The 17,215-nt window shown below is 39.7% G+C and overlaps 1 protein-coding gene across 2 annotated transcripts in view; it reads right to left on the bottom strand.

Moving 5' to 3' along the window:
- The window catches only part of RFX4 (regulatory factor X4), a 93,320-nt gene that overhangs the window by 52,686 nt on the left and 23,419 nt on the right, over positions 1–17,215 (bottom strand). For both annotated transcript variants that reach the window (XM_062602618.1, XM_062602617.1), the window contains exons 3-4: positions 12,631–12,691; positions 7,314–7,437 (exon numbers count right to left, since the gene is read on the bottom strand). In XM_062602618.1, the coding sequence (XP_062458602.1) occupies positions 7,314–7,437; positions 12,631–12,691 (185 nt within the window). The remainder of the gene's footprint in view (positions 1–7,313; positions 7,438–12,630; positions 12,692–17,215) is intronic.

The following is a 17,215-nucleotide window of genomic DNA, read 5'->3' as shown; positions in this document are numbered from 1 at the left end:
TCACATCTCCAGCACAACCAGGGCCAGCTGCAACTTTAAAATGAAGAATCTATTGTCTATTTTGCCTTCATCCTAACACTCCTCATTGCGTTTACTATCAAACTGTGAAATTTGTTTCCCAATTGTTGTATCTCCTATGACATGAGATACCAAAACAAATTAGGAGAAAAAAAAAAAACAACAAAACCAAAACCATGCTATAAAGCATATTACGTCTTCATAGAATCATTCACAGAATGGTTTGGGTTGGAAGGGACATGAAAGGTCATCCAGTTCCAACTCCCCTGCCACAGGCAGGAACACCTTCCACTAGACAGACTGCTCCAAGCCCCATCCAACCTGGCCTTGAACACTGCCAGGGATGGAGCAGCCACAACTCTGCCAGAATGAGAAACAGATTTCAGGCTCTACACTCCGTAGTTCAGGGAGGTTCTAGAGAGATTCTAAATATAGGGGAATAAATTGTCTTTCCTCTGATAACCATTATTCCTGTGAGGGTCTGGCTCTATTTATCTCAACTCAGATTTCAAGACCCCTATCTAGAGGTCATGCATTTATTCTACAGAGTCAGGCACAGAAGACCAAGTTCTGTTGCGTTTTTTTTGTCTTAAACTTCTTTGCCATGGCAGCTGGAAAGAAACCAGTAATGACAAATATAACTATACTCCCACACAGTATGCTTTCCTTATTCACTACTGTGAAACATAAACAATGCTGATATCCATAACTTATAATAAGTGTGCTTAAATGATAAGTAGAATTTTTAGGCTCATTCATCTTTGGCCTGATACTACTCCAGCTGAATCATTTTGAGGTTTCCCCATAGAAAATCATGCCCTGAGACAGTCTGTTACTATTAACATCTGCGTTAACAAGTACCTGTGGGCTCAAAGATGGCTTGGGGCTGGCCTTACACCACATTACCTTGAGAAAAAGGTCAAGAAAGCTATGCCCAAGAAGCATCTACTAATAAGAGAGAGCATAATCAAATTAGTCTGTTGCAAAATGATGTCCCTGCCCATGGCAGGAGGGTTGGAACTAGATGATCTTTAAGGTGCCTTTCAACTCGAACCATTCTATGATTCTATGAAAATAGCATTTCTGTCCCCCAAATCCACCAAACTGTGCAGAGAAAAGAAGAGGTATGACTGTGTCTATACCCTCTCTAATCCTTGCTCATTTACTTGCATGGCCCAGGAGAGAAGACTGTAGTGCACAGATCCAGTATTCTTGACTCCAGATCTGTTTTCTGTTTAGATTCAATAACCTTCCCATGCCTATTCACTTGCTTTTATAATTTTGTGGAACAGGACATGGTCTGGCTATAGGGTAAGAACTTGTTTCTATAACTGATTCAACTGAGGAGAGCCTTTGGCACTCTCCCTAATGCCTGTGCCCAATTCTGCCTGCTGTGGAGGTTAGACTCTGTGAGGAGCTCCAACTGAACTGGACCCTTTAGTGAAGCTTGTGAGACCTCTCCTCAGATTCATCTACATACAACAATATCGTCCTTCAGCATCTCATCTGGCCAGATGGAACTCAGCCTAAGGCATGATCAAACAGATTACTGCATCCCAACAAAAGATGCAAGCATCAAATGCTCTGACTCAGATGCTTAGCTGAGCTTCAGCCACTTTCAGTGCTGACTTGCTGAAGCCAAGCAGATCTAAAACACTGCACAACTCCCCCTGCTCTGTACTGGTGCCAGCATGCTTACTGCCATCACCCAGCGTATCTGTGGGAAAAGGCTGAGCGCCAGGATCCCTGCACTCTGGCAGACCCTGTGCTGTAAGAACAGCCTCTGGGATGCGTTGACAAGGCATGTGGTAAAGCAGGCCAGAGGCCGCTCTACTTCATGCTGAAGACCTAACTAGAAGCCAGATGCCAGTAAAAATCTCTTTGCTAAAGAGCAAACTTTTGGGAAAGGAAAAATCACTCCAAAGAAACTGAGGTGTCCCAGCTGGTTTTCTTACTCCCCAAGCCCATGGAGAAAAGTCAGCAATAATATAAGAGATCAGTGAAGCAAAGCCAAGGGTGAAAGAACCTTTCCAACTACACTGTGGAACCCTCACTCCTCACACCAGCATGACTGCTTGCTTCTGTGGCATTTGGGTTATGGACTCCTCAGAGGAGCTTAGAAGATTCTGGATCTGGAAGAAAAGTCATGTTGGTGTTAACTGTCCTTCCATCAGGAGCCTCAGCTGTTAAAAAGGGATGAAGAAGAAGCACGGACTGCTTGGATAACACTGACAGACTGATACAGTCCTTCCATGCAATAACAGGAACCACATCCTCAGCTTTAGATTGAATTTTTCCCCCAGTTCTTTTCTGTAGTGACTAGAAAAAAAAATTCTAACAGGAAAAAGATCCTATGTGTAGTAGTTGTTCATATAAAGCAAGCGCTGCTTTAGTCTATGAGAAGACAGCACTAAGAGTAAGTTTGGTTTTGCTGTACCACTATTATTGAGGCTACTTAGAAGCAAACGGAAAGCAAAGGAGCAATCCCCACACCTTCCAGAGAAGTATCTCCTTATGCAGAGCAGGCAATTTCCAGAGGCGTGCCTTTCAATACAAAGACAAACCAGAACACAATCACATTGCAATATCATTATCAAAAAGGTTTCAATAAGGCTACGTCTGTCCTTTTTAAACATTAAATACATAAAGTATGATAGCATGAAGCTGTAAATCTTATTTATGCTAATCATGCTTGGAGGAGCAGTCCTGCTGGCAAAACTTGTGGGCATAGAGACAGTGCATAGTGATAAAAGAGGACTCTGGCTGGTACAGCTTGTACCTCCCTGGAGCAAAGAAAACTGTTGGAAAGAAAACACTTTCTGCTGGTATAACTGCGTCTCAGCCCATTTTTTTTGGAAGCAGGGTGAAAATACTGGTCAAAAATGTAAAAGATCTCTTCCTAGCCAATATCAGAAATCGATCGTGGACTTTACCCTTCTTTATTTAGTGAAATAAATTTATTGGAGTCTAATTTGTACTTTACGGCAAAGCCAGTCAGGGAGCAACAAAGAGGCTCTAAAATTTGTGGGAGCATGCATCCCTGTTAGACCTCCTTGTGCTGCCAGAAGGGTGTAAATGGACCTCAGGCTGGGGGAGAAGCAGCCTGCAAAGTGTCAACCTCCTTCGTTTTCCTTTTCAGATCTCAATTTATTATTTTTTGTCAAAAGGCATGGCAGGAAAGCGCCACAATTAAGGCAAAACAAAAGAAGAAAGTATTTAACCTCCAGGGGGCATATGAGTGTTCTGGGAAGAACACTTCATGGGGATACAGAAGAGGTTGCATCATGAGAAGCTAAGTGTTCTCTGTGAGAGATGTGGCAGTGTCTGGGAAGTGACTTAGAACTACACAGTAAATTTAAAGCAGTGAACTGAGGAAGTGGAGTATAGGGGAAACCTGTGCAGAGGAGGAAGATTACATCTCCAAGGGGCTTAAGAAAATAAGGTTCATACTGGGTTGCAAAACAAACATGAACAAAAATCTGTGTTGGAAATAAAAGTGAAAAGGAAGCTCAAAGACCTGCCAACCCACCTGAGCAGCTGGGTTACATGCTAGAGCTAGGAGAGAACTGATAAGCCTTACGATATCCATCCATACACAATTAACTACTGAGGGGCTTGGAAACGCCCAGAACGTTCCTGCTTTTTCTTTGATTCAGTGAAGGATCCAGTTCAGACTGATTTGGCTTTTGCAACTAGACATAGTGAGACTAATGACTTGGAGCCTTCATCCACCATAATTCCTAGCTCAATGTATGAATTATCACTGGCATTTTACGTTAGCATGTTGTCCAGAAAGAAAAAAACCATACACCTTCTCAGCCTTCCCTGTGGCAGGCAGTGGCAGAATTTCCAGTGAATGACCCCAAGACCACAGGGTCCCAGAGCAAAGCCCAGGGCATTTGCAGCACAGGGTTACCAACTCTTCTAAGTGACCTCAGCAAGAGGGCTTTCATTCCTTCTGCCTGAAGAGTAACCCACAGACTAATCATGTTCACTGTGAGAAAGCTTTCTCTTATATACAACATTTTATTGTTAACAACTCAGTGACATACCTACCCCTCCTCACAGTACTTCCCTGTCTTCTCACTGGTTGCAAGGAATGTTTTTACTCATTCCGCTTCACTTTTGGATGAAATCATGATCCCATTGAATACGATATGCTTTGCTGCCTCAGTAAGAGCAGAAGTTTAACACTGGAGTCTTCACTTGCTGATGCTGAGCTGTATCCAGCAAACACAGGGCCCTTCCAAGTCACTGCTTAGTTAAAGTATATGGGTAAAAAAGAGTGCTTAGTCCTGTCTTTTGCAGGCAGAAAAAAAGTTCTGTAATGACAGACTAGGTAGCATAGCAGATTGGCAAATGCTGGTATCAACAAAACTGTCTGTAATTTTCACATGTTAATTGGGTGAGTAAAGCACTGAAATCTTAGCTATCATATTAAAGCTACAGCTGCCTGTGTCATATAAGAATATATCACATTAATAACCATATTAGTCTTCTTTGGTTTGTCTGTACTTTAAGCAGCTGCTTTTAAAAAGGTGTATATTTACCCAGTGATTGTGTTCTTTCCTCTTCTTATTTATGTTGCTATTAGCCTGGTTTCCTCAGGAAGCAGTCTATGAGATATTACTGTCTCTTTTAATCTCTCCACCTCCCAGACCATTTTTTATTTCACTAATCTAATATTACCAAATGCTTGGGATCCAGTCCATGTCCTAGAGGTTTAATAGAAAACACTGGCTGGGTAGTACGGAGAGCTTAGTTAAAACTGAGAAGACAGGGAAGAAAGCTCAGGCTGTAGCTGAGCCATTTGGCACTACCTGACTGGACAGCCATGAGTGTGAGACAACTAGGCAACACTTTAATTGCTCTGAACCAGCAACCGCTTGTGCTGCTTCTTGTCCAACTGTTGGCATGTGGGGGGAAGAGAGAAAAATAGGCAAATAGATAGAGAGATGTAAAGGAATCCAAAAGTAACGTAGAAAGAAGGTGCAGCAGATGTGTCAGAAAACTGAAAGAATCAAGATCTTGATGTAGCGACTAGGACCTGGAAATAACTGAACATACTGCAGGGAAACATGGAGATATTATACAAGATTTAGGTAAGGCTATGGATTTAGAGAACATCAGAGATGGCAGGAAACAAAATCCATTAGTTCAGCTGTTCACAAACAACTTGTCTGTTCTCCATGCCATGCTCTGTTGTGGATATATTTGACTCACTTCAGGCTTAAGGAGTAAACATAGGCTGAAGCATTGTCTACAAAACCTTAATCTGGAGAGATCACTTTCAGGCAAGTTTCATATGTCTTCAGTGCTATTCTTAGAAGGGAAAGCAACACTGTTCTGATAATGGAGATGTAACTGAGTAGGTAACAATACATTAGGATGTTACTTATTACAGATTGGTTTAATGTGCTGAACTCCATGTCTCTTTGTAAAAACTACCAGTCTGGTAAAGAAGAAGTTTAAATGTCTAACATTGCCCACAGAGCTAAAGTTCAAAGATGAATCATAAATTCAATGTGGTCTACTGAAAGGCGAACTGTCTACAATTTCACAGAACAACTAGCTCCTTTCTCTGAAGGAGACGACAGCTGCAGGGCTCCTGATGATTCCCATGTCTGCGGTCTCTGTTTCAGCAGCTAAGAAGTGCAGAACCCCTCAAACAGCACCTATTTCACTGCACTGCCTCCAAGGTGTTCATGCAACACAGGTTGCCAGTATGGTATTTAAGTGAGATGATAACAACTCCAAGCTAAAACTTCATCCATGTTTTCTTTTCATCCTGCTTCTAAGGAGAAGCTGACTGCAAACTGTTGATCGAATGAGGGTCTGCCTTACAGATCTTCAGGACTGTGCAGTATACTTTCTTTGCAATAACAGGTTGAAAAGATCTGTTCTGGGTTCCACGGATGCAGAAGCCTGTTTCACTTCAATATTTGTACCAGCATTGTCTGAGGCTCCTGGACACACCTCAGCAGAAGCCGCAGTTCCCAGATCCGGAAGTAATGGCCACACAAAGCACTAGCTTCAGAGACTACTAGGATGACTCTGTATGCTTTCTTCTCCATAAACAAATAGGGGAAAAAAATCATGCATCACTGCTTCAGAGCTTTATTGCAAGCAAGTGGAAAGTACTTGGAAGCAGAGCACATGAAAACCACATTGGAATGCCATGAGTTTTGGATGGCAGACACCATACCTGACTGCTAGGTGAAGCTGCTCCTACAAATGAATAGGTATATTTGCAAGGGAAAGGGGAAGAGGACGGAGTAATGTACACTGTAACTGGACTGCCATGTACTGAGAATTGGTGAAGTCCCTGACAGATTTGTGTTCTGATTAAATAATTTCAGAATATTTACACCTTGCAATTTACGGAAGTTTTTAGCAGCAGCAAAAGTAGCATCATGTAAATTCTGCCCACGATCCAAATGTGTTAGCCTGAATGAAATCTATTTCTTGTGTTCCTAAATTACATGTTGCCACTATATGTACTACTTGGTAGCAGTAATATGTGCAACAGACAATTTCATTCATACTTACTTATGGAAATCCTATCCAGTCATTAATGTCTGCTAGTGGTGTATAAATATAAGAGCTTTACTTCTCACATCTGGACAATGCACAGCTGCATCTGTGCTAAGAATGCATCTCTGCTGTGAGTCTGGAATTGACTGCACTGGCTCTTACTAGAGCTGTACTGGAAAGTGGAAGCATGAGGCGTCACAGTGCAAAGGTAACTTGGCAGCTTGTACTTGCAGTGCCATGCAGACATCATTGTATGCTTTCTAGACTTTCACATCTAGAGGCATTGTGCTCCACCGTGTGAATTTGCCAGTGTGAGCTGGTATCATTAATTCTGGGATTCCCATCTCCTGCTTACAAGAATAGCATAGACAGGCTCCAGAGTTCAATTATTGATATTTTACTCTTCTATTTTTAAAAACTATGTATTTGTTAATGCAGTGCAGGTCACAATGCAAATGTGTTTACATTGGCTTGTATTCAACTTCCAAGCTGCCAATATTGTATTCCATTCCAACATCAGCTAGCCTGGAGAATGAAGTCATAAAAAAAAATAGTGTATTCTGAAGCTTAGTCATGATTAGACATTGTCCCAGTCATAAAAATACTTAAAATCTTAGCCTTTCCCCAATAACTTGAATACAGAAGATTCCATTTATATACCTCTATCTCTAATGGTAAATGATGATTTAATTCTTTTCAGTAATCCGAACTCATCTGAACCAGGTGGTAGCTCAAGGCTTCATACTGCTGTTTAGACTCACCTTCCCAAAGCTGGCAGCATTAACAGGTTGCGTGTCATTTTTCTCACAGAAGTCCAAGTAATGCATGTAGAGGGCACTTCGAGGAATGCAAACACCTTCTGCAATCTCATAGTTCTCTTCCAGCCTTGAAAAGCAAATATCAAACAGAGAGAACTGCAAGTATGTTGGATGTCCTGTATGACAAACAGTATACAAAGCTGTATCTTTAAGACCAAGCATTCTGGCTTCTGCTTGTGTACTAAATTTTCCCTGCTTTGTTCCCAAATGCTCCTTCCAGTTCACTTCTGTAACACTTACTTGCTTGATTTGGTTCATACTTGCTATCAAAAACATAGGCTGGGGGGTTCTCAGGCAAGTTGAGATTAGCACAAAGGGATATTGGGTTTTGAACATGCTCCAAAATGACAGTTTTAGGAAAAAATTTTCTCGTGTTCTGTTATACCCTAAAGGCATTCTATAGTAAACAAATGTACGACTACAAAATAACATTCACTGGGGAGAAGCACGCTCTAATTCTTTACAGGACAGGTCACCTTTGGTTCATGACACTCTTTTCACTGCTGTCCGGCTGCAAAGTTCCTTACCTTGAGGAAGCAGATGTGGCTAAAGTAAGTTATTTGCAAATACTCAAGATATGATATGCACAAAATCATATTTGTATAATGTTTTCTTGTTATAGCTTATGGATAATGTAAAAAAAAAGACTATGGTCTGAATACAGTGCTGAATAAAATAATGAAATAACATCCTTCTCTGTCTTGTAGAAATTATTATTCATTTACACACACACAAAAACAACTATAAGATTTTAAATTATGCATCAGACATATGAATAGGCATATGCTTAATCTTTAAATCTGAAATGATCTCAGTAAGATTTATACCAAGACCAGTATAAACAGACTAGAAGAAACATTCCTTTGAAATAACATTTTAATGATTGCTGATCTAACAAAGTTCAAGAGGTATTTACGTACATGCTTAACTTTAAACCAATAAACTTAAACCCATCAATCTTGTCATCCATGGTGTCACTTGTATGCATATATAGTTATATATGTGTTTGTTTGCCTTGCTGGCTAGGAGAAGATAGGTGCAACTTCCTCCTTAAATGTATCAGAAAATCATTACATATCTTCAAAGACCTCCAATTTTACAGTAAACAACTGCCTGTCATTTAATAGCTATAGAACACCTTCCAAATATCTAATTTGTCTCCTCCATTGCCTTTTTCAGGACCTACCTACCTTCCATTTCAGTTACCGTGATCATTTGTGACTGCAAACTATTTTAATAAGATATCCGGCTAGATGAATGGAATCGGTTTGTATGGGCAACATCTATTCTTCCTTGGTTTCTACAGAAATATCGTCATGGCATCTTTCCTCAAATTCATAGTGCTTTAACAAAACCTCCTTTCAAAACCAGGAGAGTTCGTTTGTATACTATAGCTGCTAATTGGAATGTCAGCTTCCGTGACCAAGACAGGACAGAAAGAAAAGCAGTTAATTATTTCTTTTCATATCTGATGAATTTTTCTCTTTTTCTCCTCTCTTTCACAGAGAGTCATTAGTGTGACACTGAACAATGATCCATTATACCTGAACTTTTTTTTTAATGATCAAAAACCCATCTTGCTCCACTTCTTTTATTTTCCTGTCTTTTATTTAACAACTTTATCATATTTTGAATTCAGCTTCATTCTACAGTATTGTAGAAAGATAATGAACTCAATCTTCTACCTAACAAATCATTACCAGAATATAATATAATAATATATATATAACATTTTAAATGTTATAATAAAGCCATGTGAAATCCAGTAGTCTTCAATGAGACCTTTTGTATCACTACAATATAGCAATAAATCCCCTAATCCTTCTACAGGAATGAACATTTTATCTGTCCCTATTACTGTTTTCCTCTTTATACATTTACATACTTCTGGATTAAATTACATTATTCTATAGCAGAGTCAGACTGGGTTTTAGTCATGGAGGCAACAGAACAACTCTGGTATTAACCATTGCTAATCACAAAGGATTCTAGAACAGATTAGTTTCAAAGCATTAGTAGTTTCTCAGAAATTGGTATAATCTGGCAAGAATCCATTATCTAGCAATGCTTTACCTTCCTCTTTTTTACTTTTTTTTATGAATGTTGAAGAAAATAGAATAGTTTTGTTGACTTTAGCTTCACAACACTGTTGTTATGCGGAGCACCTACACTGTAAGCAACTAAACTTCATGGAATTAGGTTGTCCGTGCTTTGAATGATTCTGTGTTTGCAGAAGTAAACACACACACCCCAAATGAGGTGAAATAAAGTTTCACACTTACAATCTGATCAACCAGTCCACTAATGAAATGGTCATGAGTGTTTTAGAACCAAGTGTTTAGCAAGGTATCACTTTATAAATGCTAATGAGCACAGGAACATGGGATAAGAACACGATACTAGATACTGTTATTGCCATAATGGTTAAATTTGTGCTAACATTAGTTTCCCCAATTATGATGTATTTGGCAGTAATGTGACATTTACCAGGCCTTTCACTTCATTTTCTGTCACAAACGAAACAAAAACACCATTCCTGTTTCCAGGAAAAGGATATTTAGCCAGGCTGAAAGTCATCCAGAGATGCTTTTTGGCATCTTCAGCTACTTCTTCCTTATAAATGAGGACATTTATAGTGTTCAACACACTTTGCCTTTGGAAAGTCATAAGCATCTCCGTGGGATTGATGTTGTTGGTTCTTTTCAGCAGGATGTCAGGAAAGGAATAACTAATAAATTGATGGCAATATGAACCCTTTATGTATTTCCCTTACGTCTTGTTTCACTTACCCTACTACTTTCTTCCTCCTCTTTTTGCTTGCTACTGATACTTCCTCTGTTTCTGCTCTCTAACACTCCATTGCCATCATTAGCTGTAAATGATAGTAGCATCAGGCAAAACTGTTAACCATGTAAAGCTAAACCTACAGGAAGTGCTCAGTGCAGCATTTGGACATGTTGAGCACAACCATGGGTTGCTAGCTGCTTCTGTAGTGCACATAACCTGATGCTACTGCATCCAGCTTTCCAGATAGAAATTCAGTATCTTCACCCAAAAAAAACCTAACTACTTTAACAATTTACCATACCTTTTGAGCCTGTAATTTCATTTAATGTATCAAACACAGTTTCTGCAGGAAACACCAATTCAAAGCTGCAGTCATAGGCTGAAAACCATATGGAAGCCACCCAAAAACTGTTCTATGCTATAGCTACTAAACTGGGAAGCTTTTACCCATAGGTCTATTAATAAATGAGCCAATCAGATAATTTAGTTTGCCAGCAGCTAAAGAAATCAAACTTGAAAACTTCTCCTCCGTGTAATTTTAGGTGGAAAATGGAATGGAGAAAATTACGGATGCTCCAGAAGACTCAAAGTGTCTGACCTGGCTAAATGTCTGACCTGGCTAAATGTCTAACAAACACAACACACAGGTAGTAAGCCAGTATACTAGCAAGGTGGAAGGGAAGATGATGTAAGCAGCCTTTTCAGAATCAAAATTCTAGGATTCTATTGCAAACACTGCTGAATGAGCATTAGCGTGCATGCTGCATTCCAGCAGGGCTCAATATCCCAGGAGTTTAGGGATTTACTAACCTTTATGACTGAGGAAACTTGAGAGCATTTGGCAAAAGACTGTTTACAGTATTTGCATGTTTTCTGTTGGGGACAGTATCACTGGCATGTTCTAATTAACTCTGACTTCTTGGCTACTACATTATTTGATCTTAACTGACTCTACTGCAAAATAAATACTGTTCTGAATTTGGGACTGGTAAGCCCTGCCTGCTATTTTATTTTAGTTAGATAGTTCTTTGTTATCTTGCTTGAACTGTGTTGAAGTTATGTGTGTGAATAATGGAAAGTAATAAAATAGCTCTATGACATTTCACTATTATTTTAATAATTTTCTCTCTGTCTGTAGAGACTGTCTATTCCATTTGCTTAAACTTCTGAAAAACAGCACTTTTGTGATACAAATAGGGACAAGCAAGCAATAGTTCCGAATTAACTGCCTTTATTTATGTTTGTCCATGTCGTTACCTGCACTGGAAGTACCTGCAAGTTTCTTCAAGGCAGAACACTGAATACTTGCAGCAACCTACTACATCAATGCACAGGTCTTGGGATTTTTTTAAATCTGAAATTTGACTGATCAACTTTAAAAGGCAGAAAGATGAAATAATTCAGATCTTTTTATGTGTATTTCACAAAGTCATAGGATTTCACAGGCAGAGAAAAATGGTAATATTCACTGAATAAATGATTCTTTCCTGTTTGGTCAGTGAGATCTCTCAGGAGACTGACAGAAGCAGAAAAAATAATTTTGCCAACATTTTGTTAAAAACACCCAGATTTTTTGCCAATAATCTTATCTTTTCACCCATAAAACTATGAGAAGTACTTACAGGTGAAGTGAAGGCCTTTCTTTAAAAGACTTAAAGCAAGCTAACGAGATGGGTTTTCAGATACGCATGCTCTGAGTCTTCCCTGTAACAGAGCTCTGTTCTGCCAGATACAAGGAACCTCCTGAAAGGTGCTTGATCACTTGCAATATTAAGAAAACTAAACCAGAATTAAAAACCTAAATTAAGGGAAAAGTCAACAAAAGTCTAAGCGATAACCTATAGAAAGGGATGTCAGAAGTATAAGTAACATTACAGAACATGCAGCCTAAAATACTGCTGTAAATCACAGGGAGCAGCACTTGTTCATTTTTCATAGCACAGTAACTGGCAAACTTTCCTCTCCCCATCTTCTCTTTCTCTTTTCCCAATTACATTTCTTTTTTTTCCCCTCACTAAATTTGCAAGGGGATTTTGACAAACAAATCAAACTCTGTCTCTTGTTGTCTTCTACTTTAAATTACAGAGATCTCATTTCAGTAAAACCCTCAGTAAAGGTGGGCTTCATTGTACTATGTCTTGAGAAAAAGATCTCAGTTCTAGTTTTCTTTTTGTAGGAAATATAACAACGATGACAAACCACAAATCACCAGCTGGCAAGGTGGCAAACAAATATGCCAAACAGAACTTCTAAAGTACATCAGAGGTTTCCTACATTGAAACAAATCCAGCAAGTGTTAAGTTATTGGTTGAGAAATGCTGTACAGGATACTAATGAGAGCACTAAACACTCACAGTGAAAGTATCTTTAGAATTGACTAAGATGTCCAAGACCTCTATTCTTTTCAGCTGGAAAAATCAGAAGAAAAAAACGCTAACAGGTTTTCTTGTTTTTTTTTTAAAAGGCATCTTACCATTGCAGTGTCGCTGGAGTTGAATGTGGTTTTGATGCTCTATTATTTTCTTTTTCCTCATCTGTTAAGAAACAAAAAAATGCTATGTAATTTCAGTGGGAATTGCTCAGGCATTTATGAACTGGTAAGGAATCCTCCAATATATAAAAAATATTCTCAAGTGCCAAAGCTTTCTCAAAATATTAGATGAATTATGGAAATGTAAATAAGGATATTCCCTAGGCTAGCAAGCTGTAGATGCTGCTTAAGGCAATAAACCTTGCAAACATCACTGATATTAAGAGCAGAGTAGTGTGCAGGAATAAAGACATTGGAAAGGATAAATTCATATGAAGAAAAAAAGCAACTCTTAGACCTCAAGCAGCATGTCAGAACATAAGAACACTTTTACCTGCTTTAAGGCAACAGTAGCCTTGCCCAAGTTTTGTATTAGATAAAGCATTTAATCTAATGGATTTCATCCACTGTTGGGATCATAATATACGATAGGTACTAGATGTTTATAAATTCACAAAGATTAATTCTAAATGAGACAAACTGAAATTAAAAGCATCCTATAATATACTTCATTACTTTTCAGCTAATTTCTCTAATAGTATTCCTCATTAACTGTTTCCAAAGTAACTCTCTGATTTGCTGACTTTCTGAAAATTTGAATAAAAGATGAATAAAGAAAGATAATTAAATCTCCTAAAATACTGGATTCTTCCTAGTTCACATTAATTCATTTGAAATAATTTAAAAGTATTTATAGAATAATTTCTATGAAATTGTAACTTGTGAAACATATAAAGCAATCCTAAGTGAAAGCTGGAGTGAAGCACAAATAACATCTCCAGAACAGTATTCTTTGGAAAACACTGTTGTATCAAACACGGGTTGATATTTAAACTTTGTCCCCAATTAAAGCATTAAGTTTAGAGGGCTTTGATACCTAAGTGATGAGGTAAACCACGCTGCAAGTCTCATTTCATCATACAATTAAGTTTTAAAAGTTATTTAAGTGAGCCTTTAGGACAGTGAATCTTAAGCAGGCCAGGCCATGTCCTCTGAACATCAGACCCCGTTCGGAGGCCCTTTGTGCAGTCCCAAGAACCGACGCACACAAAGAAAACCCCACTTTGGAAAACACCATCTTCAGTCCTCACGGCACAATATTTCTTTCATTACATATAGGGCATGTCAAGCTAACTGAACATCCTTTAGCCAGCCAGGCAGGTCCCCTGAACGTCAGGAAAATCCAGATTTACAGTTACCCGCAGACACTGCTCGCAGCCCCTCTTCTGCATCTGCATGACAATGGGCCTCTAATTATTGGACCGCACACTCCTTCCCTGCCTTTCAGGGGCCCGCTTTTATTCAGCGCATAGGACCAACATACACATTTCAAATCACTTTTAAATTGTGGTTTTCATTTGTTTCTCCCAAACAAGCAGTCTGCATGCAACAAACCTTCGGCACACAGGGCTTTGAATGCCGAGCGGCCGTGGCTGCCGCAGGCTGCTGATGCTCCACAGCAGCCCCTGGCCTCGCCGGCAGCGGGACAAATGCCTTCTCTGTAGCAGGAGGCAGAGCTGTGCGGCACAGATTTAAACCACTGGGTGGATAAAATAGTTGGAGCTGCCTCCTCTCACACCATTTTCTCCTTCTTGCCCTTAACTGATAGCACAGACACCCTAAGAAGAGCTTGCTTGTCTCCAGCCTTTCCTGAAGGGAGCCTTGGGAAGGAGGGCACAGCCATGTTGGCCCTGCTTTGCAGCAGAAAGAGCTTTCTGGATTGAGTTTTACATTTTTACAGGCAGCAGGGCATGAGGGAGCCTGGTTCAGAGGGGCAAGAGCATCTGCTGGGAGGACAAGTGAGACCTGGCATGGAAGACATCACAGTCACCGTGGAGGGGCAACAGGCAGGAGCACTGTCCAGTCCTGGAGTGAAGGTGCAGGAGGGAGGGCATTTCCCCTGCTTTAGTAATGAAAATGTTATCTGTCATCCTGTGGCCTCACAAACAGGGACCCATAACACAGGGCACTGCAGCACCTTTCTACTGACTGGAGGGATTTAGGCTTTTGCTGTTGCAGGGAGGAGGGACCACGGCCAGGTACAGCCACCGGCACTGCTACCTTAGGTACCAGTCTAAGAGGGGGTCCAATCCTCTCTCTGTGTGCCACTGTCTTGTTCTAATTAAGGTTACTGCTTCTCAGGTGAAAGTTATCCCTTTTTTTAATCAGTACTTTTTATGTCAGTGTCAAAGCCTTCCATCCACTGGTTTAAGTTCAGTGTGCAGTTGGTTTCTACCTTGCTGGAAATTGCTGGAAGGATGCAAACTGCGGAGACTGGGAACCACTGATGTAAATAACCCCTCATCTAAGGTGAAGACATCTGAAACCTCTGCCTGCAAAACTCTACCCTCCCTGAAATAAAACTTTGTGTTCTTTCTTGGTTTAAGGGAACTAGTATTAAAAGGTCTGCTATTAGATGGTTTTCAGGTGTGCTAACTAGACTCAATTTTCCTCTAGATATGTGGCACACTATTAGGCATTGAGCCAATATCTAAATTGTATTAGACTCGATATTAGAGTCTCTACATCCCTTCCATCCCGCCACTAGTTGTTTTTCACTCACATTGAAGAGTAAGCACCTGTGAGCAGGTGCTTTACCTAACCTGCCCTCAGACACACTGTAAGTCAGCCATACTCAGCTCCTCCCACCTAAAGATTTGTTTTAACAACAGAAACAATGATATCATAAACTGCAATTTAAGTGTCCCTCCTCAGGTATGTTTGCTTCCTGGGGATCCTTCAAGACTCTTCAGCACCTTCCACTGTCTCTTAAAACCAAGAACAATGGACTTTGAACTTATTAAAAATTCTTTCAATGCCATTTTCTATTTTCTTTCAATGCCATTGAACAACTGGACTTTCAACAAAACTGTATTTTTCACAGTTAGTGCTTGTCTCCCCCAAAATCAAGTGTCTGTACAATAAAATAGAACATTGTTGTTTTCTGCTAATGGACCAGCTGTCAGCTAAACTGTTTCTCATTTTTGCCAGATGTTGGCTGAGAGAAAACTTTACTTTTTAATTAAATAGATGGAAAGAGTTGCACATGGTATAGGAACGGAGGGGACCTAGAAATACAAACTTTCACTATCGCATATACAAGCACTTTGTTCTGCCTTATACAGTTTAACAATATAATCTCATCAGGTTATTGACTAACAAAGTATAATAAGTATCCCTGCTCCTTATATTTTGGTTGGTAACAGGGCCCTTAATGACTTCCTTATTGAGCAGGGAATGTTTGACTCATGTCCCAGATGTGTTTGTACATCATGAAAGAGCTATAATGCTGCTTTCCCTTAGTTTTTGACCTGTCATTTTATCAGTCCCCATCAGAAAAATCATGTAGATTAAAATGAACCCACACCTTTTAAAGTTCTTTTAAAATCCAATCTATTTTGTAAAAAAAGGAAATAAAGACACTGAGAAGAAGCCTTGCTTTGAGGCATTGTCAAAGAACAGACCTGACAATTCTTCTGTGATAAACCCAAAATTACTTGATATCACGAGGAAAAATCCTACTCCTGATGCACAGCTGCAGGTGTTCATACATACAGCAGCTGCATAGCACCTCAGGGAGAAACCATTTGCTAGGAGCAGGTCTAATGTGTTGACTGTCAGTAGGACTACCAGCATTCCGAGCAAAGGTATACTCATCCCAAACTGAAAGCAGGTAATAGCTTAGACAGTTGCAAGTACTCAGCACAGAAGAGGCCTCCAAAGATATTAAAAACTGGGATCATCAATTACTACAAAAAGTAGTATTTACTTGGCTTCCAGAGATATCAGAGAACCTTTTTCTTCCCACCTTCCATGGAAATTTCTTTGCTAACAGCTCCATCTTTCTCCTTTCAAAATTCTGTTTCAAAGCCACCACAGTAGAGTTAAGTTTGTACCTTCTGCATGTGTCTGTGGCTTTCCCTGAACTCTCAGTAGTATCTTCTAACGTTCTGCTGTCTTATTTTAGGTACAGGTCAAGGGATTTCTTGCATCTTGGATCAAGATGTGGAGACAATAGGAGCGATACTCAGTACATCTACAAGCATGCTGCCTTAAACACAGTGAGTGGAGTGAAGACCCTGCATTAGCACACCCTTTTGTAGTTTCCAGTGCTGCCTGCATGTGTCTCAAAACTACTAAGAAGCTAACATGTTTATATAGATAAAATCCTTCCCTTGGTTCAGGTAGCTCCACACCTTTCAGAGAAATAGCTTCGTCCTCTATAACCCCTGCAGTCCAGGTTCTGACCAGGTTCCGACTCTTCTCAAAAAGTGACTTGCCCTTAGCTAAAATTAAGTAATAGTTAGAAGCTAGCTTGTCTCTTTTTACGTGTAGCCATAAATAAAATTCAGGCTTGTTAGCATGTATTCTATGCTTTTAAAATAATGGGATTTTTAAAATCCCTGTCAGGAGCATGGGAGCATAATTCTAATAGAGCAGCCCTTTTTTAAAAACATTTTTTCACTGGAAGAGTAAGGGGTTTAGTTCCAAAAAAAACCCGAAAACTAACCAAAAACTCTTGGATAAG

This window comes from Pezoporus occidentalis, unplaced genomic scaffold (assembly GCF_034315485.1).
Source record: "Pezoporus occidentalis ecotype Australia unplaced genomic scaffold, CSIRO_AGI_Poc_V1 ctg78, whole genome shotgun sequence".
Lineage (NCBI taxonomy): Eukaryota > Metazoa > Chordata > Aves > Psittaciformes > Psittacidae > Pezoporus > Pezoporus occidentalis.
The sequence above is the reverse complement of the archived record's forward strand: the minus strand, read 5'-3'. Positions and strand labels throughout refer to the sequence as shown.